Raw genomic sequence first — 26358 nt, 5'->3', positions numbered from 1 at the left:
TGATAAACACGGGAAACTGTTGAATGTGAAAAGCACTTAAATATTATGTCTTGCTCAATCACTCTCTGAATGGCACACGTACACAATCCATGTCTCAATGTCTCAAGGCTTAAAAATCCTTCTTTAACCAGTCTCCTCCCCTTCATCTATACTGATTGAATTGTTAACAGATGACATCAGTAAGGGATCATAGCTTTCACCTGGATTCACCTGGTCAGTCTATGTCATGGAAAGAGCAGGAGTTCCTCATGTTTTGTATTCACAGTGTACATTATATTGTCTATAAACACTTCAAATAGATAATGTATTTAAATGTATTTGTTGGTGTTAAAGACCAAGAGAAAAACTCCCCTAAAGTACGTTATCAACTTGTTATTGTCAATAAACCTTTGGATAGTAGAAAAATCTCAATATCACCCTTCTCTAATGTGTTGAGGGATTTCACTGGAATACAGTTGCTGTCGGACACTCATAACCAAAATATGAGAAAAAGTCATAATACTGAGAAATAAAAATCTAGTCTGGGAATTCGCTGAGAAGCCAATAAATGCCAAGGCAGCTTAAGGTCACCGTCGGGTCGAGCTGGCAGAACCTCCTTGGGGAAATAATGGCTTGTTGCAAGACCTTCAGCCTCCATTCAAGCTGGAAGTTAAAATAATGAAATAAGAATGAGCCGGTAATCAACCGAGGAGCTGTCTGTCTGTAGTTGCCGATACTCAGGCCTCGGGAGTGAATTTTTCATAGCCTTGGGGACAGGTGGCTCAGAGGCTATTTCCTCCCTCCTTGCAGTGTATGTGTGTGCTGCGGGTGTGCGTGTGTCATGCACAGATGTAGCTGCCTGTGTTGACAAGAGTGGCTGGGAGCTAACTGCAGCTCCACATCAGTTTTCTCCATCAGAAGACCCTGGGGTACAATGCTGTTGGACTTCATCTCTTCATCTCAACACTCTGCCCCTGAGAGGGTTTTTCTGGCACACCTTTTGATGAGCTTAATGGTTGTGCAGTGCAGAATGGTTATACTGCTAGTAATGGACTTAGCATCTAAGTGATGTCTGTCTCTATATCCTTTCCATTGCCTAAGCTCACATGGTTGTTGAACTCAAATCAGGGTTTGATATTCCGGAATTATTCAAAACTTGGATGCCAAGTCCCATGTTCCTCCAGTAAATATCATGCACAGGTATCAGAGAGTCAAATATGAAGAATTCCATCTCATGGAACTCCTTTAGTTTATACAACTATCTCTTTACAAGATGCACGTGAAGGCTTTGGAATAATGGAGTCTTCAAAACCCCTATTTTTGCGAGAGATTCACCAGTTTTGCACAGCGAACCTCTTGAGTTTTGAACCTCAAGGTGAAGCTTGCTACAGCCACAGTGTGAATGAGAATAGATAAGACCTTGCACAAAGCTCAATCCCCCAGGCTCCCTGCTAACTGTCACGCTATATGGACCTATTCTTCAAAATGTTATACTGCCTGTGATCTTGATTTGCCTAAGACTCCTCTCAACAGATCAAAGGCTCAGAGCATTTCTTTTGATTTTCCCCGCCATTATTCCACTGCCATGTCTAGCCCATACAACTCCTCAGGAACCATAATGTTGCTACGCCACATTCAATTGGTAGAGAAGGTGGAGAAGCACCTGCATATTTCAGAATATGTGTATTGGTCCTACAATACTTGGATGTAGTGGTGTAAAGTACTGAAGTAAAAATACCTTAAAGTACTACTAGAGTAGTTTTTTTTAGGTATCTGTACTGTACTTTACTATTTGTATTTTTGAACACTTTTACTTTTACTCCACTACATTCCTCAAAAAATTATGTACTTTTTACTCCATATATTTTCCCTGAAACCCAAAAGTACTCATTATATTTTCCATACTTAGCAGGACAGAAAAGTGGTTTACTCACTTATCAAGACAACATCCCTTGTCATCCTTACTGCCTCTGATCTGGAGGACTCACTAAACACAAATTCTTCGCTTGTAAATTATGTCTGCGTGTTGTAGTGTGCCCCTGGCTATCCTTAAATAAATAAAAACAAGAAAATTGTGCCATCTGATTTTCTTATTATAAGCAATTTGAAATGATTTATACTTTCACTTTTGATACTTATGTATATTTAAAACCAAATACTTTTAGACTTTTACTCAAGTAGTATTTTTATGGGTGACTTTCCCTTTTACTTTGTCATTTTCTATGAAGGTATCTTTACTTTTACTCAAGCATGACAATTGGGTACTTTCTCCAAGGCTTCATCACTGTGCCACACACCACTTTGCAATGAGCTGGAGGCAGTCTGCATTGAGAAAACATAGACTTCATTGTTTGAAACCTGAACGTTTTACTACATATTATGAGGCTTGCTGTTTCAAAGTCTCGCCAAAATCGTATCAAATTAATTATTTTATATAAACGTTCATTCATTGTCCAGTAGCCAAAGGCACAATCCTAGTAATATAAGCAACCCATGCTAGTTGTTACATATTAGATCTCCCCTCCCTCTTTTCAAAATGTTATAATGGATATTTAAATCTTTGTCACATTTAACTGCTGGCATGTGCTGTGCTCTTTTGACAAAGGTGTATCCCACTAATTACATTAGTGAATGGACATTCACACGTAGCCTATTGCCTTGTACGCATTGCTGCACATATAATGTGAAGAAATAATAGTTGATCAACATTTTGAGCTAAACATTCTGATCTGTTGCATCAGACTCATTACTTCTTAACTTGGCAGCCTAGGCCTACTGGTTGTATGAATGTGGGATCTATCGTCCCACAGTTGTCCCAGAGTTGGTTAGAGATAGGCCATTTCTTTCTCCACAAGCTGTCCAATAGAATAGGTCAACTTTTCTACTATGGGGAATAGTAGATTGACATAGGCAAATTATTTTGCTGTTTGTTACTCTTCTTATTGGCTGAGGAAAAGTACATTTTATTCTAAAATGTTCAAAGTACGCATCAGAATTCGGCAAGAAGGACCGCACATTGTTGCATCCGCGACTTGCATGTTCTGTTAATAGGAATTACCATAATCTAAATGTGATTTCTGTCATTCTGAACCCTTATCAGGTTACGTAACTTCTCAAATGTCCGGTAAATTAAAATGCTGCTGGTCAAATGTCTGGCATCACATTTTCCTAAGAGAAAACCTATATCATACAGTCATATAGTCTTAGAGAACTATTTGTGTGTAGAATTACTGTTGATTGATGCTTTAAAGTTCAGTCTTAAATACAAAGCAAAGCTCTCACTTCCTGTCATTCCTCTCCACTCACCCACCAGGTCTCTGACATCACCCTCTGCTGTGACAGTGGGAGTGTCCAATCTGTTGGCCCCTCCCTCACAGCCAGAGTCATATTCAATTAATGCCAAAGAAAACTGCATTATGAATTCATACAGTATGCCCAGACTGTGAATTTAGTGTAAATACCGATTACATGGTGAAACCATGGTGGTCCTGTGTGGCTCAGTTGGTAGAGCATGGCGCTTGCAACACCAGGGTTTGATTCACATGGGGGCCCAGTAAGGAAATGTATGGACTCACGACTGTAAGTCGCTCTGGTCAGGTTGTAAGTCGCTCTGGTCAGGTTGTATAGGCCTACAGATGTTTTTTTGAGATACCTCTACATTATACATCTACATTTTTGCAGTGGCTGCCACGATTTAGCAGCGGCGGTGCGCCACTGCTTCATGCAAATCGGGGAAACTGCTTCCAGGTACACATGGAGATGCACTCTATATTGTTTTCTACCTTGCTTGTCTCTATACAACCTTCCGAGACCTGAACCTGTGAGATTGACAGGGTTAAAGCAGAGCTAGACACGTGTCAAAGAAACCAGGTGTTGTTAGACCTGACCACTTCACCTTGCCTTCCAATGCCAGACAATGTTCCACCTAGCTGCACAGGTGTTAGACCTACATATCTGTACATGGGCTGAGCAGGGGACCATGCAGGGGCAACGGCACCACGGACAAATGTTCTTATCTGGGGCTGAGCCTGGGCCAAGTATAACAAGTGCTTTCTGGAACACTGCATGGGCTTCTGTAATCTACATGAAGGCACAACTCCCAAGCATCTGGGGAATATATCAACCCACCAGTGTATGGGCTGATAGAAAACCTCCCATGGGGATTACTTAACCCCAAAGGGATGCAGCTCTATTTTCTGTTGAGAGAGACAATCTCATCCAGGAGGGAAACAAAAGGCTATTTTTCCAGGTCTCCAAACGGAGAACATCATTCACGCAAAACTGAAAGCGAGAGCCACCGCATTTAATCATGGAAAGAGGTCTGGGAATATGGCCGAATACAAACAGAGTAGTTATTCCCTCACAAGGCAATCAAACATGCAAAATGTTGGTATAGGGACAAAGTGGAGTCGCAATTCAATGGCTCAAACAGGAGACGTGTGTGGCAGAGTCTACAGGCAATCACTGACTACAAAAAGAAAACCAGCCACATCAGACACCGACGTCTTGCTTCCAGACAAGCTAAACACCTTCTTTGCCTGCTTTGAGGATAATACAGCGCAACCAACGCTAAGGACTGTGGACTGTGGGCCCTGCCTCTCCTTCTCCATTGCTGACGTGAGTAAGACATTTAAACGTGTTAACCCTCGCAGGGCTGTCGGCCCAGACGGCATCCCTAGCTGCGTCCTTAGAGCATGCGCAGACAAGCTGGCTGGTGTGTTTATGGACATATTCAATCTCTCCTTATCCAAGTCTGTTGTCCCCACATGCTTCAAGATGGCCACCATTGGTCCTGTACCAAAGAAGGCAAAGGTAATCGAACAAAATGACTATAGCTCCATAGCACTCACTTCTGTCATTATGAAGTGCTTTGAGACTAGTCAAGAATCATATCACCTCCACCTTACCTGCCACCCTAGGCCCACTTCAATTTGAATACCGCCCCAATAGGTCCACAGACGATGCAATCGCCATCATACTGCATACTGCCCTATCCAATCTGGACAAGAGGAATGCCTATGTAAGAATGCTGTTCATTGACTATAGCTCAGCATTCAACACCATAGTACCCTCCAAGCTCATCATTAAACTTGAGGCCCTGGGTCTTAACCCTGCCCTGTGCAATTGGGTCCTAGGCTTCCTGACGGGCCGCCCCCAGGTGGTGAAGATAGGACCCCCCTTTCCACATCAACGGGACAGCAGTGAAGGTGGAAAGTTTTAAGTTCCTCGGCATTCACATCACAGACAAACTGAAATGGTCTACCCACACAACAGCGCCTCAGGAGGCTGATGATATTTGGCTTGTCACCTAAAACCCTTGTCACAAACTTTTACAGATGCACAATTGAGAGCATCCTGTCAGTCTGTATCACTGCCTGGTACGGCAACTGCACGGCCCACAACCGCAAGGCTCTCCAGAGGGTGGTGGGGTCTGCACAACACATCACCGGGGGCAAACAACCTGCCCTCCAGGACACCTACAGAACCCAATGTCACAGGAAGGACAAAAAGATCATCAAGGGAAACAACCACCCGAGCCACTGCCTGTTCACCCTGCTACCATCCAGAAGGCGAGGTCAGTACAGGTGCATCAAAGCTGGCACAGAGAGACTGAAAAACAGCTTCTATCTCAAGGCCATCAGACTGTTAAACAGCCATCACTAACATAGATAGGCTGCTGCCTACATACAGACTTGAAATCATTGGCCACTTTAATAAATGGATCACTAGTCACTTTAATAATGTCACTTTAATAATGTTTACATATCTTGCATTACTCATCTCATATGTATATACTGTATTTTATACAATCTATTGCATCTTGCCTATGTCGCTCGGTCATCGCTCATCCATGTATTTATATGCATATATTCTTATTCCATCCCTTTACTTAGATTTGTGTGTATTAGGTAGTTGTTGTTGAATTGTTGGATTACTGTTAGATATTACGGCACTGTCGGAACTAGAAGCACAACTATTCCGCTACGCTCGCAATAACATGTGCTAACCATGAGTATGAGACCAATAAAATTTGATTTGATTTGAGTACAATCTGAGTTATAGCTATGCCCTTTTATGAAATCCCCCCCTGAGCCATTCTCTTTTGTGGATGGTAAGATGTAGACTGTGGAGAGAACATCACAGTTAAACTCCATTTTAATTAACTCCCTCAGGGAGTGATGCGTGCTAATTGATTTTTCTACCCGTCCAAGATAGTCAATCCATCCAGCGCCAGTATACGTCACACTCATTCTTATTGATTTGGCTAAAGCTAACATGCTAAGGAGAGAGAGCTCCTGGGACCAGCTGGGGATGCACAATGATAAAGTGTTTATCGCACACGATCAAATGAAATCTTATAGCAGCCTGCAGATAGAGACAACCTCCTGGATAAACCTCTTTGTGACAGGGAAATGGCAAAAATGCTGTGCCACAAATACCAATTAGTAAGCTTCTACGGAACTCCATTTTATACTACATGAACAGAAGTATAGAGACACCTGGTCCTTGAACATCTCATTCCAAAATCATGGGCATTGAAATGGAGTTGATTCTCCCTTTATTGCTGTAACAGCCTCCACTCTTCTGGGAAGGCATTCCACTAGATGTTGGAACATTGCTGCGGGGACTTGCTACCATTCAGCCACAAGAGCATCAGTGAGGTTGGGCACTGATGTTGGGCGATAAGGCCTGGCTCGCAGTCTGCGTTCAAATTCATCCCAAAGGTGTTTGATGGGGTTGAGGTCAGGGCTCTGTGTAGGCCAGTCAATATCTTCCACACCAATCTCGAAAAACCATTTCTGTATGGACCTCGTTTTGTGCGCAGGGGTAGGAAAGGGCCTTCTGCAAACTGCCCCAGACTATTATTCCTCCTACACCAAACTTTACAGTTGGCACTATGCATGGGTTCAGGTAGCGTTCTCCTTGCATCCGCCAAACCCAGATTTGACTCATCACTCCAGAGAATGCGTTTCCATTGCTCCAGAGTCCAATGGCAAGCTTTACACCACTCCAACTGACACTTGGCATTGCGCATGGTGATCTTAGGGTTATGTGCCACCCATTTCATGAAGCTTCCAACGAACAGTTCTTGATGTTGCTTCCAGAGGCAGTTTGTAATTCGGTAGCGAGTGTTGCAACCGAGTACAGACGAATTTACGCGCTACAAGCTTCAGCACTCTGCAGTCCCGTTCTGCTAGCTTCTGTAGCCTACCACTTTGCGGCTGAGCCGGTGTTGCTCCTAGACGTTTCCACGACACAATAACAGCACTTACAGTTGACCAGGGAAACTCTAGCAAGGCAGAAATTTGACGAACTTACTTGTTGGAAAGGTGGCATCCCATGACGGTCCCACGTTGAAAGTCACTGAGCTCTTCAGTAAGGTCATTCAACTTAAGGCCAAACTACCAATGTTTGTCTATGGAGATCGCATGGCTGTGTGCAAAATTTTATACATCTGTCTGCAGCAATGGTTGTGAGTGAAATTTGAAGGAGTGTCCACATACTTTTGTATATATAGTGTATGTTTAAGCATGTTGGTAATACTGCTGATAGAGGAATACATCAACAGATCAGGAAAGTCCATCAATCTTGAAAATATAGATTTGTTTATTCATTTGTTTCTTACCTACTTTTTCTCTATTTTAACAGTGCAATAGGAGCAGCGGTCAGTTGTGATTTAATGTATACGTGTCTCTATGTTTTTAGAATACGCAGTGTGATGGACTGACTGGATTAAATGTTTGTTATGTGACAATGTATGTGATCCTTTTAATGGAAGGTGATGCTTAGGAAAAATATCCCTCCTAGATGAACAATATACTTGTATTCTATTCTAACCTAACTTCAGGGTTTCAGGGTAGTGGCCCATGAACATTTTGAAAAAATAACATTGATTTATAAAGATGTAAAACTATTGCTTTCTAGAAATAATGGGGCCAATTGTGTGACATTGGGATAGAAATGTCAAAAACAAAAACATGGCCCATAACTCCATATATAAAGTTGAAGTCGGAAGTTTACATAAACCTTAGCCAAATACATTTAAACTCAGTTTTTCACAATTCCTGACATTTAATCCTAGTAAAAATTCCCTGTCTCAGGTCAGTTAGGATCACCACTTTATTTTAAGAATGTGAAATGTCAGAATAATAGTAGAGAGAAGGATTTATTTCAGCTTTTATTTCTTTCATCACATTCCCAGTGGGTCAGAAGTTTACATACACAAATTAGTATTTGGTAACATTGCCTTTAAATTGTTTAACTTGGGTTAATCTCTAGGAGACAGAACACGTCTCCTTTCTGAGTGGTATGATGTCTGCGTGGTCCCATGGTGTTAATACTTGCGTACTATTGTTTGTACAGATGAATGTGGTACCTTCAGGCATTTGGAAATTGCTCCCAATGATGAACCAGACTTGTGGAGGTCTACCATTTTTTTCTGAGGTCTTTGCTGATTTCTTTGGATTTTCCCATGATGTCAAGAAAAGAGGCACTGAGTTTGAAGGTAGGCCTTGAAATACATCCACAGGTACACCTCCAATTGACTCAAAAGATGTAAATTAGCCTATCAGAAGCTTCTGAAGCCATGACATAATTTTCTGGAATTTTCCAAGCTGTTTAAAGGCACAGTCAACTTCTGACCCGCTGGAATTGTGAAACAGTGAATAATCAGTCTGTAAACAATTACTGTTAAAATGACTTGTGTCCTGCACAAAGTAGATGTCCTCACCGACTTGCCAAAACTAGAGTTTGTTAACAAGACATTTGAGGAGTGGTTGAAAAACAAGTTTTAATGACTCCAACCTAAGTTTTGGTAAACCTCCGACTTCAACTGTATATATATATATAACTTCCCAAGCAAGTCAGAGTAATTCTCAACATATCATACCAAGTGCATTCACACCTGCCATATCTGGGTCTGAACCACCTAACAAGCTGGTTCTGCACCACCTGCCATATCTGGGTCTGAACCACATGCCAAATCTGGGTCTGAACCACATGCCAAATCTGGGTCTGAACCACCTGCCATATCTGGGTCTGAACCACCTGCCATATCTGGGTCTGAACCACCTGCCATTTCTGGGTCTGAACCACCTGCCATATCTGGGTCTGAACCACCTGCCATATCTGGGTCTGAACCACCTGCCATTTCTGGGTCTGAACCACATGCCATATCTGGGTCTGAACCACCTAACAAGCTGGTCCTGAACCACCTAACATATCTGGGTTTCATACCACCTGCCACAAATCTACAACTCCCTTCCAGAAATATTCTCCTGCCACCAATGTACACCCTTGCCATCCTCGATTTCACAGCAGACAAACTAAGTAAATGTTGGCATCCAGTGTCTCTAGACAATCAATGTACTGTATATCCTCCAACAAACATAAAATGACATGGTTGATTCATAGCTTTGGGACATGAACATCGATTTTCCTCTTACCTGTATTGTTCTGTCAGTAAATTGGCCCAAGATGCACTGCTACCCAACTGGTAATACCATTTACAAAAGCCAACAGCAATTGCTCAAAACAGTTGAGCCAAGTAAAGCATTGTCAGATATGATCTAGCTTGAACTGCCCCTCACAAATGGCCATTGAGTTCATAAAATTGTATTTTACTGTAGGATACATGTAACAGTTGTTCCAGGTTGATGTCAACTCTTTCACCTTTCAGTACAAAAACTTGCCATACAAATTATTATTGCATTAATGAACACATCATTCATTTTATAATAACCAAGCAATGATCACAGAGATAACTTCCCGAAACAGTTAAGCCTATTTACAAAGCCAATTTCATTTTTTTTAAACAAGTTAATATTGCTGATCTTGTATTTCATTCATGAAATGTGTTTTTTTAATATTCTACTGATATTCATTATTGTAGGGACAAAATGATCTTGTCATAACTTCGTATTCGAAACAATAGCCGCAGATATCATCTCGGCATCAGTCAACTCTGCCCAATCACTCTAGTCGTGAATAATGTATGGGATACATAATTACCGCGACAGTAAACCTACCATTTCCAGATATATGATTGTCCACCTCTGCGGGCACAGCCAGTTTGGAAGCAGCGTTAAGTTGACTATAGAGTCCCATATAATGTAAAATCCCTATTATCAGTCGAAATGATCCCATTGCTGTTGTTCTTGTTTCAAGTGGCGGACGAAAATCTCACATTAGGCAGAGCACGTTTACTAACTTGTATCCAATCCGTCCTGGATGACAGTCCCCTCCGAAATGCAAAATAACCCCCGGACAAAAAAGTGCGCTTTACTGCGCAAGGTGTAGACTGACAGTAGCCTGCCCAAATGTATCAGCACTGTTGGTTCCCTGTGCTTCCGCTAGAAAGCATCTCCAGTTGAGGCGGACGGAGAAAGGCATGGAGGTACGTGCAGCGGCTTGCTGAGAAAGTAAATTAGGCGGAGGGATCTAGAATAATGATACTGTTCTTAACTTTTATGACAAGTTATATTTAGGTATCAGGCTGTTTTACATCTCATTTTATGAATACTCATTATACAAAATATATGTTCAATAGTCAAATCTCCTGTATTGTATTCTTACCTGTCTATAAGTCTTTCTGAATTTAGTAGCTAGGCAACTCTCAAGATGGGCAAGGTTTACAATTGCATTTTGCAATTATAGTTGATCGTTATGATCTGTACTACATCGCGTATAGATAAGATTGCATATAGCAATCTATTTATCCATCAGTTTATTTAAGAAGCACCACAACATATCTTCAAATCTGCCAAAATCATTGAGAAATCAAAAGCATTTGAAAATCATTCCACTATGGTAAGATATACACTGAGTGTACAAAACATTATGAACACCAGCTCTTTCCATGACAGACTGACCAGGTGAATCCAGGTGAAAGCTATGCAGTGTAGATGAAGGGGAGGAGATGGGTTAAGGAAAGATTTTTAAGCCTTGAGACAACTGAAACATGGATTGTGTATGTGTCATTCAGAGGGTGAATGGGCAAGACAAAAGATTTAAGTGCCTCTGAACATGTTAGCTGGTTTGTATGAAGAACTGCAACGCTGCTGGGGTTTTCACGCTCTACAGTTTCTCGTGTTTATCAAGAATGGTCCAACACCTAAAATACATCCATCCCACTTGACACAACGGCAAAAGGTGTGTGTGTGTATGGGGGGGGGGGGGGAGGAAGGTGTTCCTGATGTTTTGTACACTCACTGTATATGTGCTTATATGTGATGGTTTTATTCTCAGCCATACTGTAAGTGGTTTGATTCCATATGTTACTGTCCTTTTCTGAACCACTGGAGGATTGTGTCAACTAACCTGCTGCCATCATAATTACCACAGGGCATTACAGCATTATTAACCTAGGTCTCTGTGCTACAGCTGTTAGCCTAGCACTGCATGTCCTCCTATGGGTCTCGTATTGGCATGCAGAGAGCTCACAGGCTCTTAATGGACATCAAGATTAAATTAATGCCCTGGAATTTTAATGGTCAAGCTGGCTGGCTACTACTCATAGTGTGGTTGAACATCCACACAGGGCATTAGAAAATTACACGAGCCTCCTTCATCATACTGAATGAGGTACATCTGGCGAAGCCATCCTCTATACATGTGAATCAAGGAGGAAATCATTTCTGGTGTAGAAAATACAAGTGTTTGCTGGTTACTATAGGCTACTATATAGCCTTGGATGTGTGTGAAAGGTTTAGCAATCTACAGTATGGCTGACAGAACTGCTCAAGCAAACACAATTCCTACAGTCACACACAATGCAAGATTGAGCTTTGAGTGTAGGCCTGCTTACATTACAATTGGAATGTATTGAATGGCCCAACTCTCACTGCAGCAGGAGTGACCTTGGATAACATAGTTTCCTCACAAGTGGCCCAGCCTCTTTATTCCATCTGGCATGACATGTGCTATCTGTGAAAGCTTTAAAGCATATTGCGAAGAGAAATGTTCCTTGAGTTTTGTCCAGTTTCAGTATAAGAATTCATTCTAGTTTTTTTATTTTGTTATTTTATTTTTTTATTTCACCTTTATTTAACCAGGTAGGCTAGTTGAGAACAAGTTCTCATTTGCAACTGCGACCTGGCCAAGATAAAGCATAGCAGTGTGAACAGACAACACAGAGTTACACATGGAGTAAACAATTAAGTCAATAACACAGTCGAAAAAAAAGGGGAGTCTATATACATTGTGTGCAAATGGCATGAGGAGGTAGGCGAATAATTACAATTTTGCAGATTAACACTGGAGTGATAAATGATCAGATGGTCATGTACAGGTAGAGATATTGGTGTGCAAAAGAGCAGAAAAATAAATAAACAAAAACAGTATGGGGATGAGGTAGGTGAAAATGGGTGGGCTATTTACCAATAGACTATGTACAGCTGCAGCGATCGGCTGCAGCGATCGGTTAGCTGCTCAGATAGCAGGTCTAGTTCAAAGCGTTTCAGTATAGGAGTTCACTGAAGAGGTCTAGTTCAAAGCGTTTCAGTATAGGAATTCACTGAGGAGATCTAGTTCAAAACGTTTCAGTATAGGAATTCACTGAGGAGGTCTAGTTCAAAGCGTTTCAGTGATCAAAAGGGTCGTGGTCAATAGGCAGGCACGAAAACAGAAAAAAAGCTCTCTCATTGGACAAGATTAGATATTGATTGAGGCTTGGATACAATATGTGAAAATTCAAATGTATCTGTGTATCAGAGGAGACTGGTGGGAGGAGCTATAAGAAGACATGCTCATTCTAATGGCTGGAAAGGAACTAATGGAACGCAGTGGTGTAAAGTACTTAAGTAAAACTACTTTAAAGTACTACTTAAATCGTTTTTGGGGGTATCTGTACTTTACTTTACTATTTATATTTTTGACTACTTTTACTTTTACGTCACTACATTTCTAAAGAAAATTATGTACTTTTTACTCAATACATTTTCCCTGACAACCTAAAATACTCATTACACTTTGAATGCCTCGCAAGACAGGAAATGGGTCTAATATATACACTTATCAAGAGAACATCCCTGATCATTGCTACTGTCACTGATCTGGAGGACTCACTAAACACATGCTTCATTTGTAAATTATGTCTGAGAGTTGGAGCGTGCCCCTGGCTATCTGTAAATAAATAAAAACTAGAAAATGTGTCCATCTGCTTTGCTTAATATAAGAAATTTGACTTTACTTTTGATACTTAAGTACATTTTAGCAATTACATTTACTTTTGATACTTAAGTATATTTAAAACCAAATACTTTTAGACTTTTACTCAAGTAGTTTTTTACCTGGCGACTTTCACTTTTACTTGAGTCATTTTCTATTAAAGTTATCTTTACTTTTACTCAAGTATGACAATTGGGTACTTTTTCCACCACTGATGGAACGGAGTAAAAAATGTGGTTTCCAAATGTTTGATGTGTTTCAAACCGTTCCAAATATTCCATTTCCAGCCATTACAATGAGCCCATCCTCCTATATCTCCTCTGCTGGTTATTTCCAGGTGCTGTGTGAGGACTCAACATTCTCTTTTTAAAAGTTCAACAAATTCAACAAACAAACCTGCTTGTAGGCCTAACATGACTTTAAACGCGTTTAGCTCTACACTTTTCTAATTATACCACAGTTGATCAAATGAACAGTTAATAACTAATAATGAGACTAATAGCCAGCTATGTGGCTGGGTCTTCAAAAGAGTGTAATCTAGCCTCACTTAATATTCAGACCTCGCACTGATTTGTTTTGCTTGAGAGGGTACTTAATTAACATTAGCAGTAAGGGGGACTATTTCTCCTGTTGACAAAGCTCCACAATGTTCCACTCAGGGGCAGACTGCTAGGAACATAGTTGTGGAGTTCCGGAAAATGCTGCAGTTGGTAATATTATTGGCACATGAAGATGATTCGTCATTTTACCAATCCAATTTTCTATATTGAACTTCCAATTTTATATGAGATTGAACTTTAGAGAGCAATATGAAGATATTACTGGCGTCGAGAGTGAGAGGTCTTTATTTCTATTTATTTATTTCTAACATTTAGCTTTATCAAATGAAATTTTTCGGTTTGAATATCATCTATTTGAGTATTAAACATACATCTGTCTATGTTCTATGAAACCTGAAAATGTGTTTTTCTCTCTCAATAAGTCATACAGAAGGACTGAATCTTTTCAAGACCTTAAAAAGCAGTTAACCTTTAGGATCTCGTAGAAACTCTCCCTTTTTGACTTTGTGTCAGGTGCAAAAGCATCTCAAACTCCATGTATTTTCTTCTCCCCAGGAGCTCCACTCCTCTGCTCTCTCCCTATAGAGTTGTCAGCTCCAGGCTGCAGCCGAGGAGCTTTGGGGGAAAGTGAAGCTAATGTATGCAGACTTGAGTCGCTGAGAAGGACATCACCTGCCTGGCAGCCCTGAACTCCACACCTCCCGGCACTAAGTGCTTGAGACAGCCCATCCAGGGATGGAGTGTGTGTGTGTGTGTGTGTGTGTGTGTGTGTGTGTGTGTGTGTGTGTGTGTGTGTGTGTGTGTGTGTGTGTGTGTGTGTGTGTGTGTGTGTGTGTGTGTGTGTGTGTGTGTTTCATAACTATGATTATAGTCAATTTAGTTAATGGTTTAACAATAAAGCTGGAGTATTTAATTGAAACAATGACCAAGTGTCACCTTGCCTCTGTTTTGGTCAAATGCTAAGGGAAGGGTTTTCTATGGTTTGTTGTGCCTCTCCCTCTTTATATTTACAAACATATTTATTGTAGAATCCTCCCCATTGGTAGGTCTCCTTGGAGACTGAGTTGGCCCAGGTCTGCAAACCTGGACCTCATTGCCTGGCTAACACCTAACTCTCGAAGTCCTCCTGACTTCAGAGTCTAGAATGGCTCTTTGATGTTGTTGGCAAAATCCATTGTTAATGAAGGGGGATGTGCTTTTACTGGTTGGCTCTCCTCTGTGTCTTTCTCGATCAAACACCCACACGCACAGCAAACACCCACAGCCACTCACATCCCCCAGTGCTGACCACTTCCATTACAACGAGAGGCCTCAACTCCCAAGGAAAAAAACACATTTGAGAAAACCAATCAAACCCATTGCTTAATTTCTAAGAAAATATTGCATTAACAAACAACCTCCTTTCTAGACCAGTGTGGTCATAGCGCTCCCTGTTGCCACAGTATGATTCACATGGGTCAAGTCAGCCAGGCTATTATCAAGCTACCAAACAAATGAAAAAGGAGCTTTCAGGTTCCAGCTTTGGCCTGTTGCTGGAGGGAGAACACCACTGCCGTACAGCTGTTGGCGCCACCACTACCACCACCACCTAGTCCACGTCACACCAAGCCACCAATGGCCTACTGCCAGAGGGGGACCAAACGTGTGAGTTTGGTTGAATACTTCTGTTCAGAAGGGTTCCCTGCTCATGCATGTTATCCTCTCCCCCTCTATTGTCTGCTTGGACCAGACCATGGGCTGTGTGCCATAGACGCCTGATGACAATGGACAACAAGGACCGACTGCCGAACGACTACTGACAAACGAACAAACAAACGTACCAACAGCAGATGGTACAGCCATTTGGCGACAGCCATTTTGACAACCCTCCAACAGCATGGACATTATTCACTTGGACTGAGTTTGTTGTGCGCGTGTGAATGTTTTTTTTTTTTACATGTACTCCCTTAAAAACCTTTACAACCTAGTCTGTCTGGTGGCCTGTGATTTAAAAAACATGTACTTGATGTTTATATGTACAGTTGAAGTCGGAAGTTTACATACCCTTATGTTGGAGACATTACAACTCGTTTTTCAACCACTCCACAAATTTCTTGTTCACAAACTATAGTTTTGGCAAGTTGGTTCGAACATCTACTTTGTGCATGACGCAAGTAATTTTTACAACAATTGTTTACGGACAGATTATTTCACTTATAATTCACTGTATCACAATTCCAGTGGGTTAGAAGTTTGCAAACACTAAGTTGACTGTGCCTTTAAACAGCTTGGAAAATTCCAGAAAATGATGTCATGGCTTTAGAAGCTTCGGATAGGCTAATTGACATCATTTGAGTCAATTGGAGGCGTACCTGTGGATGTATTTCAAGGCCTACCTTCAAACTCAGTTCTTATTTCCTTGACATCATGGGTTACATTAAAAGAAATCAGCCAAGACCTCAGATAAAAAATTGCAGACCTCCACAAGTCTGGTTCATCCTTGGGAGCAATTTCCAAATGCCTGAAGGTACAGCGTTCATCTGTACAAACAATAGTACACAAGTATAAACACCATGGGACCACGCAGCCGCCATACTGCTCCGGAAGGAGACGCATTCTGTCTCCTCGAGATGAACGTACTTTGGTGCGAAAAGTGCAAATCAATCCCAGAACAACAGCAAAGGACCTTGTGAAGATGCTGGAGGAAACAGGTGCAAAAGTATCTATTTCCACAGTAAAACGAGTCCTATATCGGCGTAACAGTCAGACGTCTTTGTTTTTGTCTTGTCTCGACCCATGTGTATACATCTTTTTCTTTGCGTTCTTTTTAATATTTTTCCTAAATCTGAACTTCAAAATACTCTCCTTCAACCCGCCTCACCAAATGTGCTGTGGATCTGTTTTTTTCCTAAAGTATTTCTATTTACCTCCGAACTGGAATACCTCAACTGAAGCTAGCTAGCTAACTAGCTACCAGCTATCAGTCAGCTAACCACTGCTAGGGGTCATCAGCTAACCTTTAGCTCGGAAAGCTCTCGCCAGTTCGGTATGGGGCACGGAACCCTGCCGATACTCTACGACTGTAATACTTACATAACCTGCGCGAGGATTCCAACTGGCCCCTCAGGCGCGACGCCCGCTGAAGGCCCATTCTGCTAACCTGCAAAGCCTGCTATTTGCCTAGAGCTACCTGGTACCCTACTAATTCCACGACTGGTCTATCGACGTTACTGCACGAAGAGGCAAAAACAGACTTACTCCCATCGCAACATCCCCCAAAGGCTAACTTGCTAGCCCCGGTCTACTAACTGCTAGCTTGCCTGCCCCGGTCTGCTAAATGCTAGCCCCTGCTAACTGCTTGCTTGCTAACCCGGTCTGCTAACTGCTAGCTTGTTTAGTCCTGGCCTACAAACTGTTAGCATGTTAGCATTGGCCTGCTAACTGTCTGAATCGCCGTGGACCCATATGTTCATTTGGCTACGCATGCCTCTCTCTAATATCAATATGCCTCGTCCATTAACGTCCTGGTTAGTGATTACTGTCTTATTTCACTGAGGAGCCTCTAGCCCTGCTCAATATGCCTTAACCAACCATGTCGTTCCACCTCCTACATATGCGATGACATCACCTGGTTTAAACGTCTCTAGAGACTATATCTCTCTCATCATTACTCAATGCCTAGGTTTACCTCCAATGTACTGCCATCCTACCTTACCTTTGTCTGTACACTATGCCTTGAATCTATGCTATCGTGCCCAGAAACCTGCTCCTTTTACTCTCTGTTCCGAACGTGCTAAACGGCCAGTTCGTATAGTTTTAGCCAAACCCTTATCCTACTTCTCCTCTGTTCCTCTGGTGATTTAGAGGTGAATCCTGGCTTAGGAAAACCACCAAAAACCTTAATCTCCATCGCTACCTATAACATTTTCCACCAAGATAGAACTGCCAAAGGGGATGGTGTTGCAATCTACTGCAGAGTGAGCCTGCAGAGTTCTGTATTAATATCCAAGTCTGTACCCCAAAAAATTGAGCTTCTACTTCTAAAAATTCACCTTTCCAGAAACAAGTCTCTCACTGTTTCCGCTTGCTATAGACCTCCCTCTGCCCCCAGCTGTTCCCTTGATACCATAAGTGAATTGATTGCCCTCCATTTATCTTCTAAGCTCGTGCTACGAGGTGACCTAAACTGGGACAGGCTTAACACCCCGGCCATCCTACAAACCAGGCTTGATGCCCTCAATCTCACACAAATTTTCAATGAACCTACCAGGTACAACTCCAAATCCGTAAACACGGGCACCCTCATAGATGTCATCCTAACTAACTTACCCTCCAAATACACCTCTGCTGTTTTCAATCAAGATCTCAGCGATCACTGCCTCATTGCCTGCATCCGTAATGGGTCTGCCACCAAACGACCACCCCTCATCACTGTCAAACGCTCCCTAAAACACTTCTGCGAGCAGGCGTTTCTAATTTACCTGGCCGGGGTATCCTGGGATGACATTGACCTCATCCCATCAGTAGATGATGCCTGGCTATTCTTTAAAAGTGCCTTCCTCACCATCTTAAATAAGCATGCCCAATTCAAAAAATGTAGAACTAGGAATAGATAGGTCTGGAGTGAACCAAGGACTATGTCTGCCCCTGACCAGCACAAAAACCTCCTGTGGCATTCTGCATTAGCATCAGGGAAGTTAGCTTTCCTAACTGCCTGTGTATTTTTGTTGCTAAGGCTAGCTTTTTCAAACGGAAATTTGCATCCTGTAGTACTAACTCAAAAATGTTGTGGGACACTGTAAAGTCCATGGAGAATAAGAGCACCTCCTCCCAGCTGCCCACTGCTCGGAGGCTAGGAAACACTTTAACCACCGATAAATCCACTATAATTGAGAATTTCAATGAGCATTTAAATAAAGGTGAAAATAAAGGTGAAATAAATAAAAAATAACCTGAAAGGCCGCTCAGCTAGGAAGAAGCCACTGCTCAAAAACCGCCATAAAAATGCAAGACTACGGTTTGCAACTGCACATGGGGACAAAGATCATACTCTTTGGAGACATGTCCTCTGTTCTGATGAAACAAAAATAGAACTGTTTGGCCATAATGACCATTGTTATGTTTGGAGGAAAAGGTGGGAGGCTTGCAAGCCAAAGAACACAATCCCAACCGTGAAGCACGTGGGTGGCAGCATCATGTTGTGGGGGGTGTTTTGCTGCAGGAGGGACTGGTGCACTTCACAAAATAGATGGCTTCATGAGGGAGGAAAATTATGAAGATATACTGAAGCAGCATCTCAAGACATCAGTCAGGAAGTTAAAGCTTGGTCGCAAATGGGTCTTCCAAATGGCCAATGACCTCAAGCATACTTCCAAAGTAGTGGCAAAATGGCTTAATAAGGACAACAAAGTCAAGGTATTGGATATGCCATCACAAAGCTCTGACCTCAATCCTATAGAAAATGTTTGGGAAGAACTGAAAAAGCGTGTGCGAGCAAGGAGGCCTACAAACCTGACTCAGTTGCACCAACTCTGTTAGGAGGAATGGGCCAAAATTTACCCAGCTTATTGTGGGAAGCTTGTGGAAGGCTACCCGAAACATTTGACCCAAATTAAACAATTTAAAGGCATTGCTACCAAATACTAATTGAGTGTATATAAACTGCTGACCCACTGGGATTGTGATGAAAGAAATAAAAGCAGAAATAAATCCTTCTCTCTACTATTATTCTGACATTTCACATTCTTAAATTGAAGTGGTGATCCTACCTGACCTAAGACAAGGAATTGTTACGAGGTTTAAATGTCAGGAATTGTGAAAAACTGATTTTAAATGTATTTGGCTAAGGCGTATGTAAACTTCTGACTTCAACTGTGCATTGTTTACAAAAGATTGAAGTAAAACAAGCTTATATTTTTGGTTCTGATGGGGTACGACAGTGCAACTATGTTCATGAGTTATTTATTTTAAATTCTTCAAGAATCAATGGGTATATTGTTCATTTATCATTCCTAAAAATGGATTTAGCAAGTAAGAATTCTAGCATTCAATCAAGTTGAGGCATTGGTCACAATAAATCGACCGCTTTCTCAAAAACAGTTTGTCAGTATGTGTAGGCAAAAAAATTGCCTGGCAAAAAAAATGCCTGGCAATATGCTCTTTGCAAATTATTGTAAGTAGTAAGGGTTTTCTGGGGGTCTTTGCAGTTCTATGACATCTGTTGATATTCCAAAAAGGGAATTGGAAATTTATCTTGAAAATGCCATCTTTTGATTGTAGTTACTTTTTTCACCACTCTTGTTTACCTCCTCTTCCATTTTAATGCCGCTAGAACAAAATATATTTTAGCTCCTTCTCGCCTAGAGATCTCAACACCTTCATGAATATTAAAGTGTGCTTCGAGCCTCAGAGTCTTGGAGAAACCAAATAACCAAAGCTTTACTGCACATGGTAACAGCTTAAATGTGGGCAAAGCCATTTGCATGCTCGATCGTTCCCAGTGTTTTCAGGCTGTTTTGGGAAGCTGATGCTATCCTTTACACGATCTGCAGGGATTTAGCTCCGGAGGTGTTTAAGTTCATGGGCTTCTATTTCTCTGATGGCTGAGGCTTTTTAGCATGTATATAACATGGTTATTTATTTACAACATTTTTGAGTCATGATGTAGGGAGTGGGAAATGTAGATTTGCATAGCTAAGGACATGAAGGGATTTACACTTTGAGGATAGTTTCTCTCGGGGTCAGCGAGAGACTGTACAACGCAATGGAATAGAAACAGGTGTAAATGTGTTGAGGCCTGCTTTTGTCTTTTAGAACCTAGGAAAGTGTCAGTACATTGTTTTGACGGCACTAAAATAGCACTTGTAACAACTCATTTCTCATGTTATATTGTAACACAAGTTATAAACAGAAGAAATACATGTTTTTTCACACCCCAACAGTCCCATCAATTTTCAGTCAGCCGTTTCTCTGGCCAGCCCTTTCCTTTCTCTCCACCTGTCATCCGGCTGACCGTCCAGGAAAATGTATATGATTCTAAAATCTCTCCACCATTTCCTGGTTCACTGACTACGGCTTCCTGCTCCAGTAAATCTTTCGCTGTTCATTTCCAGAGCAATTCCAACCCGGCTACACCGGAGAGCGGAGATGTCAAGAAGCCACCCAGCAGCTGGAGGTTCTGAACATTAACTTGCTCTAACATTCACTGCCTTCCTCCCAGGGGCTAACGTGGCTTGACAGAGTAATGAAATGAATATGGATGCAGGTATGGAGAGAGGCCATTGGCTGTGATGAATGCACCGCACATGACACGCATCAGGCATGATGTCTCTGGCTGTTCGGGGAACATTATGCTATCACATTTGGCATTCCATCACATCAACTGCATTGGGGAGACATGCATGGTCTTGTTTGTCCATATATGAATAGTCAAACACTTTAGGCTCTGTTGAAGCCTTGCCGCAGATCATCCCTTGGGCAGTGTATCCCTATCCATTTAGCAGTGGGAGGGATGGATAACTGTCAACAGACACAGACTCTCACAAAATTTGACAAGCAGAAGACAGATGCACTAATACAGGCGGTGCATTACAGTGGTAGTGGTCTACGAAGGTCCATGGTAGGCTGCACCACAGGGAAAGAAGTTGTTTCTACACTGGTGTGCTTGATTACAGCACCTAATCTACACTTGGCAATCAATTAAGCTTCGTAAGCACCCATTTAAAATCTCTTCTCTGTGGATTGTCTGTGCAGGGTAGTCTATGGGGAACTCGACCAGCACTTAAAGGACTATTCGCGCTATTAACACATGCGGTGTTAACACACCATTATTAGAGTTAGCATTTTGCACAGGAGGTGATGCAATTTCATTCGCATCCCCACTTTTAGCAGCCTGTGGCATTTCCACACAGTGGGCGCTGATTGCAGCAAACTGCTTTTTAATCTACAACCACTTTTAATCAGGGTATCTCACCCTTCTCTCTTTCTCTCTTCTGCTTCTGTCTTTTCTTCAACCTCCCTCTAGTCAACTGCTTCAGTGACACTTCATGGCAAACGTGGCAGTTGACAAAGAGATCTGCTTCACATTGTGCGCAGCATCAGGGAGGGACGGGGGGTGGGCTATTTTATAATAAGAGGAAAACATCAGCTCATCCTCCATCTTAAACTTGCCATTTAATCTTCCAGGACTGCCTCAGTCTTTAACATGAGTATCCCTGCAATACTCAACACTTCAATTCACAATAATGTGGTTCAACCAAGGGAATGTATATTTTACCACATACTTTCCCCTGTTCACCCCCCGGTTCATCCCCCGGTTCCCCCCACTGTTCAACCCCCGGTTAATCCTCCTGTTCACCCCCCGGTTCATCCCCCGGTTCCCCCCACTGTTCAACCCCCGGTTCACCCCACTGTTCACCCCCCGGTTCATCCCCGGTTCACCCCACTGTTCAACCCCCGGTTCATCCCCCGGTTCACCCCACTGTTCAACCTCCGGTTCATCCCCCGGTTCACCCCACTGTTCAACCCCCGGTTCATCCCCCGGTTCACCCCACTGTTCAACCCCGGTTAATCCTCCTGTTCATCCCCGGTTCACCCCCGGTTCACCCCACTGTTCATCCCCCGGTTCACCCCACTGTTCAACCCCCGGTTCATCCCCCGGTTCACCCCCCGGTTCACCCCACTGTTCATCCCCCGGTTAATCCTCCTGTTCATCCCCCTGTTAATTCACCCCATCGTCCCTTTCATCCAGAATAGGCCTCATTCCAAGAATGCAAAGTGAAACGCACACAGATATGTGTAACAACATTCAATATCTTCACAAGTATGTACATAGGAATTCAAGAGATGGATGTTATTCAAATAGCTTTGAGAAGCAGACCCACACAAAATGAGGTGTAGCCCAATGTGGAATAATGAGGGGATAAGAGAAAGATGGTATATACAGTGCCTTTGGAAAATACTCAGATCACTTGACTTTTTCCACATTTTGTTACGTTACAGCCTTCTTCTAAAATTGATTACATAAAAAAAAAATCTCATCAATCTACACAAAATACCCCATAATGACAAAGTGAAAACTATGAGAGCTCAGGTGAGCTCAGGTGCATCGTGTTTTCATTGATCATCCTTGAGATGTTTCTACAACTTAATTGGAGTCCACCTGTGGTGCATGTCAGAACAAAAACCAAGCCATGAGGTCGAACGAATTGTCCGTAGATCTCCAAGACAGGATTCTGTCGAGGCACAGATCTGGGGAAGGGTACCAAAACATTTTTGCAGCATTGAAGGTCCCCAAGAACATAGTGGCCTCCGTCATTCTTAAATGGAAGAAGTTTGGAACCACTAACACTCTTCCTGGAGCTAGCCGCCTGGACAAACTGAGCAATCGGGAGAGAAGGGCCTTGGTCAGGGAGGTAACCAAGAACCCGATGGTCACTCGGACAGAAATCCAGAGTTCTTCTGTGGAGCTGGGAGAACGTTCCAGAAGGACAAGCATCTTTGCAGCACTCCACCAATCAGGCCTTTAGGGTAGAGTGGCCAGACGGAAGCCATTCCTCAGTAAAAGGCACCACAGCCTGTTTGGAGTTTGCCAAAAGGCACCTAAACACTTTCAGAGAAACAAGATTATCTGGTCTGATGAAACCAAGATTGAACTCTTCAGCCTGGATGAAAAGTGTCACTTCTGGACACTTGGCACCATCTCTACTGTGAAACATTTTTTTCAGTGTCAGGGACTGGAAGACTAGTCAGGATCGAGGCAAAGATGAACGGAGCAAAGTACAGAGAGATCCTTGATGAAAACCTGCTCCAGAGTGCTCACGACCTCAGACTGGGGCCAAGGTTCACCTTCCAACAGGACAACGACCCTAAGCACACAGCAAAGACAATGCAGGAGTGGCTTCGGGACACATCTCTGAATGTCCTTGAGTGACTCAGCCAGAGCCCAGAATTGAACTCGATAAAACATCTCTGGAGAGACCTGTGCAGCAACGCTCCCCATTCAACCTGACAGAGCTTCAGGATTTGAGACAGGAATATGAGAAACTCCCCAAAAACAGTGATGCCAAGCTTGTAGCGTCATACCCTAGAAGACTCAAGATTGTAATTGCTGCCTAAGGTGCTTCAACAAAGTACTGAGTAAACTTATGTAAATGTGATATTTCCATTTTTTTATGTTAAGACATTTGCTGAAAATTCAAAAACCTGTTTTGCTTTGTCATTATGGGGTATTGTGTGTAGCTTGACAAAGAAAAAAACAATTTCATACATTTAACAAAAGGTGGAAAGATCAAGGGTCTGAAAATTGTCTGAATGCACGGCATCGTATACTGAAAGCTAATGGCATTTAAATACAAAGTAGAATCATGCATTTGTTCCTGAAATTCCATGTCCGTTTTCTAGCATCCACAATGGGAGATCCAACACAGTATGAATAGTGGCCTCTAAGTATGAATGCAGTATGATTTTAGAGCCAATCAATTTGGATTGTTAACCGTAGTGAGTTATAGGCCCCCATCCTTCCGCGTCATATATGCAGTTGCGCGGTTGACACACACACACACACACACACACACACACACACACACACACACACACACACACACACACACACACACACACACACACACACACACACACACACACACACACACACACACACACCAGGGTTAGTTCTAATTAATGTCACTCAATTCAGGAAGTGATTAGAACATCAAATTCAAAAAGGTTTGAAATAAATAGCTTCTCCTTTTCAGTTTTGAGAATTCATTGAAAGTTAATGCAATATTTTCAATTCTGGAATTGGAATTTCAGTTTATTTCCTAAATGAACTTGATCCCATCTCTGATACGCACGCATGCGCACACACATAAATAAATATCACCTGTCACCTAAAATCCCTTCAAAATAACAGAAAGTTGGCCACCCTTGGATAGAAGATAGGTTAAGAGAGGAGTCTTTAAAGTGCTGTCAGCCAAATCCTCAAGCACACAGGCTCTGTTCTGTTGGCTCAGCTTCAGTCTTCCAACAGATGGGTTTTTATTACACTGTTTCATGTTCGACAGTGCCAGCCTGGCCCAATGAACTGGCATCCTCTCCAACACCCCTAGCCAACTCCTTAGGGGATTCATGTGTCTTTTGAAAAACAAGGGCCTGGTGTGATGTGCCAAGCTGTAAAAATGCATCACTGGAGAGGAAATGAGTACCGTAAGTATGGCCCAGCTTTCTAAAAAACAATCATAAAAAAGGGTCAACCCTGTTTACAGAGGCCAAACTTTTTCCCCAGGCCAAACTTGACTGATTGCTAATTAGGTGACGTGACTATGATAATGAAAGTGAAAAATGCTATATGAAGGTCAATCTCTCTTTTTTCAAGCACACATGGCTGCAAACTCTAATGCTTTATTAGGCTATGAGTAGTTATTTAATTAAACAAATTCTTCATTGTGTGTGCTCTACTCTTTTGTGAATTATGACCTATATGTTTTGTTGTGCTGGCAGACCAATGTCTCTCTATTTTACCATGCTGAAGACTGAAGACCATTGCTTTATAGGATTTTCTCTAGCTTGTATTTCCGTTATGTACAGTAAAACAGCAAACGATGAAGCCTGGCTCTGGCAAAGGTAATCAATCCAGGGTCTTCTGTCAGCTGTATGTGGGCAGGCATAATGAACACAACCATGGCTGAGTGCAGAAACAGATGACACAGAGACGTGAGACGCCAATAGCACGGAGAGTCTTTGCTGTCCACCCACTCAAAGCCCTTCTCCTCCAGAGTCCTACTCTCTGATTCTATAGCGCTTAGATAGACACATTTTGTACACATAGGGGGAGGGGGGATTTGTAATTGGCCACAGTTCCTTTTTCTTGGCTGGCTGTGTGATCCCATGCAGATCCACTCTGTTATATATGTGATCCCATGCAGATCCACTCTGTTATATATGTGATCCCATGCAGATCCACTCTGTTATATATGTGATCCCATGCAGATCCACTCTGTTATATATGTGATCCCATGCAGATCCACTCTGTTATATATGTGATCCCATGCAGATCCACTCTGTTATATATGTGATCCCATGCAGATCCACTCTGTTATATATGTGATCCCATGCAGATCCACTCTGTTATATATGTGATCCCATGCAGCTCCTCTCTATTATAGAGTTGGCAGCTGTAGCACCACACGGGACAGGTTGTCCACATCTGGCTGCCGCCCCTGACAGGAACATGGAACTTGGCATGTCTGAGAGCATGTAATTGTTCTTCCAGAGGTTCTGTGCGACAAAGCGCTTTCTCTTCAGGATGAAAGTAGCAGGTTGCTGATCCCATTATGCGGGAAAGGCTACAGGTTCATTTATATTGTAGCAGAAACTCTACCCATAGAACAATACACAACCAGGAGTTTTAAAATATGCCCTTTGATGTGTAGGTCTTCTGTGACATTTAACACAAAACAATGTTTTATTATTAAAATACAGTAGACAGTGTACACTATATGGTATTTAGAAATGTATTTATATTTCTGAGGTAAAATGGAAGTTTTGTCAGCCAAAGAGGATAATGTGTGGGCTTGTGCGTATGCTACATCAACACATTCTGAGGAAGCTAATGAAAGTCTTCATTAAAATTTTCAAGACTGTGGGATTGCAATGGAGGAGAATTTAAGACATA

The 26358-nt window shown here is 42.2% G+C and overlaps 1 protein-coding gene across 2 annotated transcripts in view; it reads right to left on the bottom strand.

The window, feature by feature from the left end:
* The window catches only part of LOC135541430 (V-set and transmembrane domain-containing protein 2-like protein), a 114788-nt gene that overhangs the window by 35248 nt on the left and 53182 nt on the right, over positions 1–26358 (bottom strand). The window contains exon 1 of one of the 2 annotated variants that reach the window (XM_064967679.1): positions 10008–10343. The exons of the other annotated variant lie outside the window; for it this stretch is intronic. Coding sequence (XP_064823751.1) covers positions 10008–10125 — 118 coding nt within the window. The 5' untranslated portion in view covers positions 10126–10343. Of the gene's footprint in view, positions 1–10007; positions 10344–26358 lie in introns of those variants that run through there. 2 annotated transcript variants of the gene reach the window in all.

This window comes from Oncorhynchus masou, chromosome 6, assembly GCF_036934945.1.
Source record: "Oncorhynchus masou masou isolate Uvic2021 chromosome 6, UVic_Omas_1.1, whole genome shotgun sequence".
Taxonomy (NCBI): Eukaryota; Metazoa; Chordata; class Actinopteri; order Salmoniformes; family Salmonidae; genus Oncorhynchus; species Oncorhynchus masou.
The sequence above is the reverse complement of the archived record's forward strand: the minus strand, read 5'-3'. Positions and strand labels throughout refer to the sequence as shown.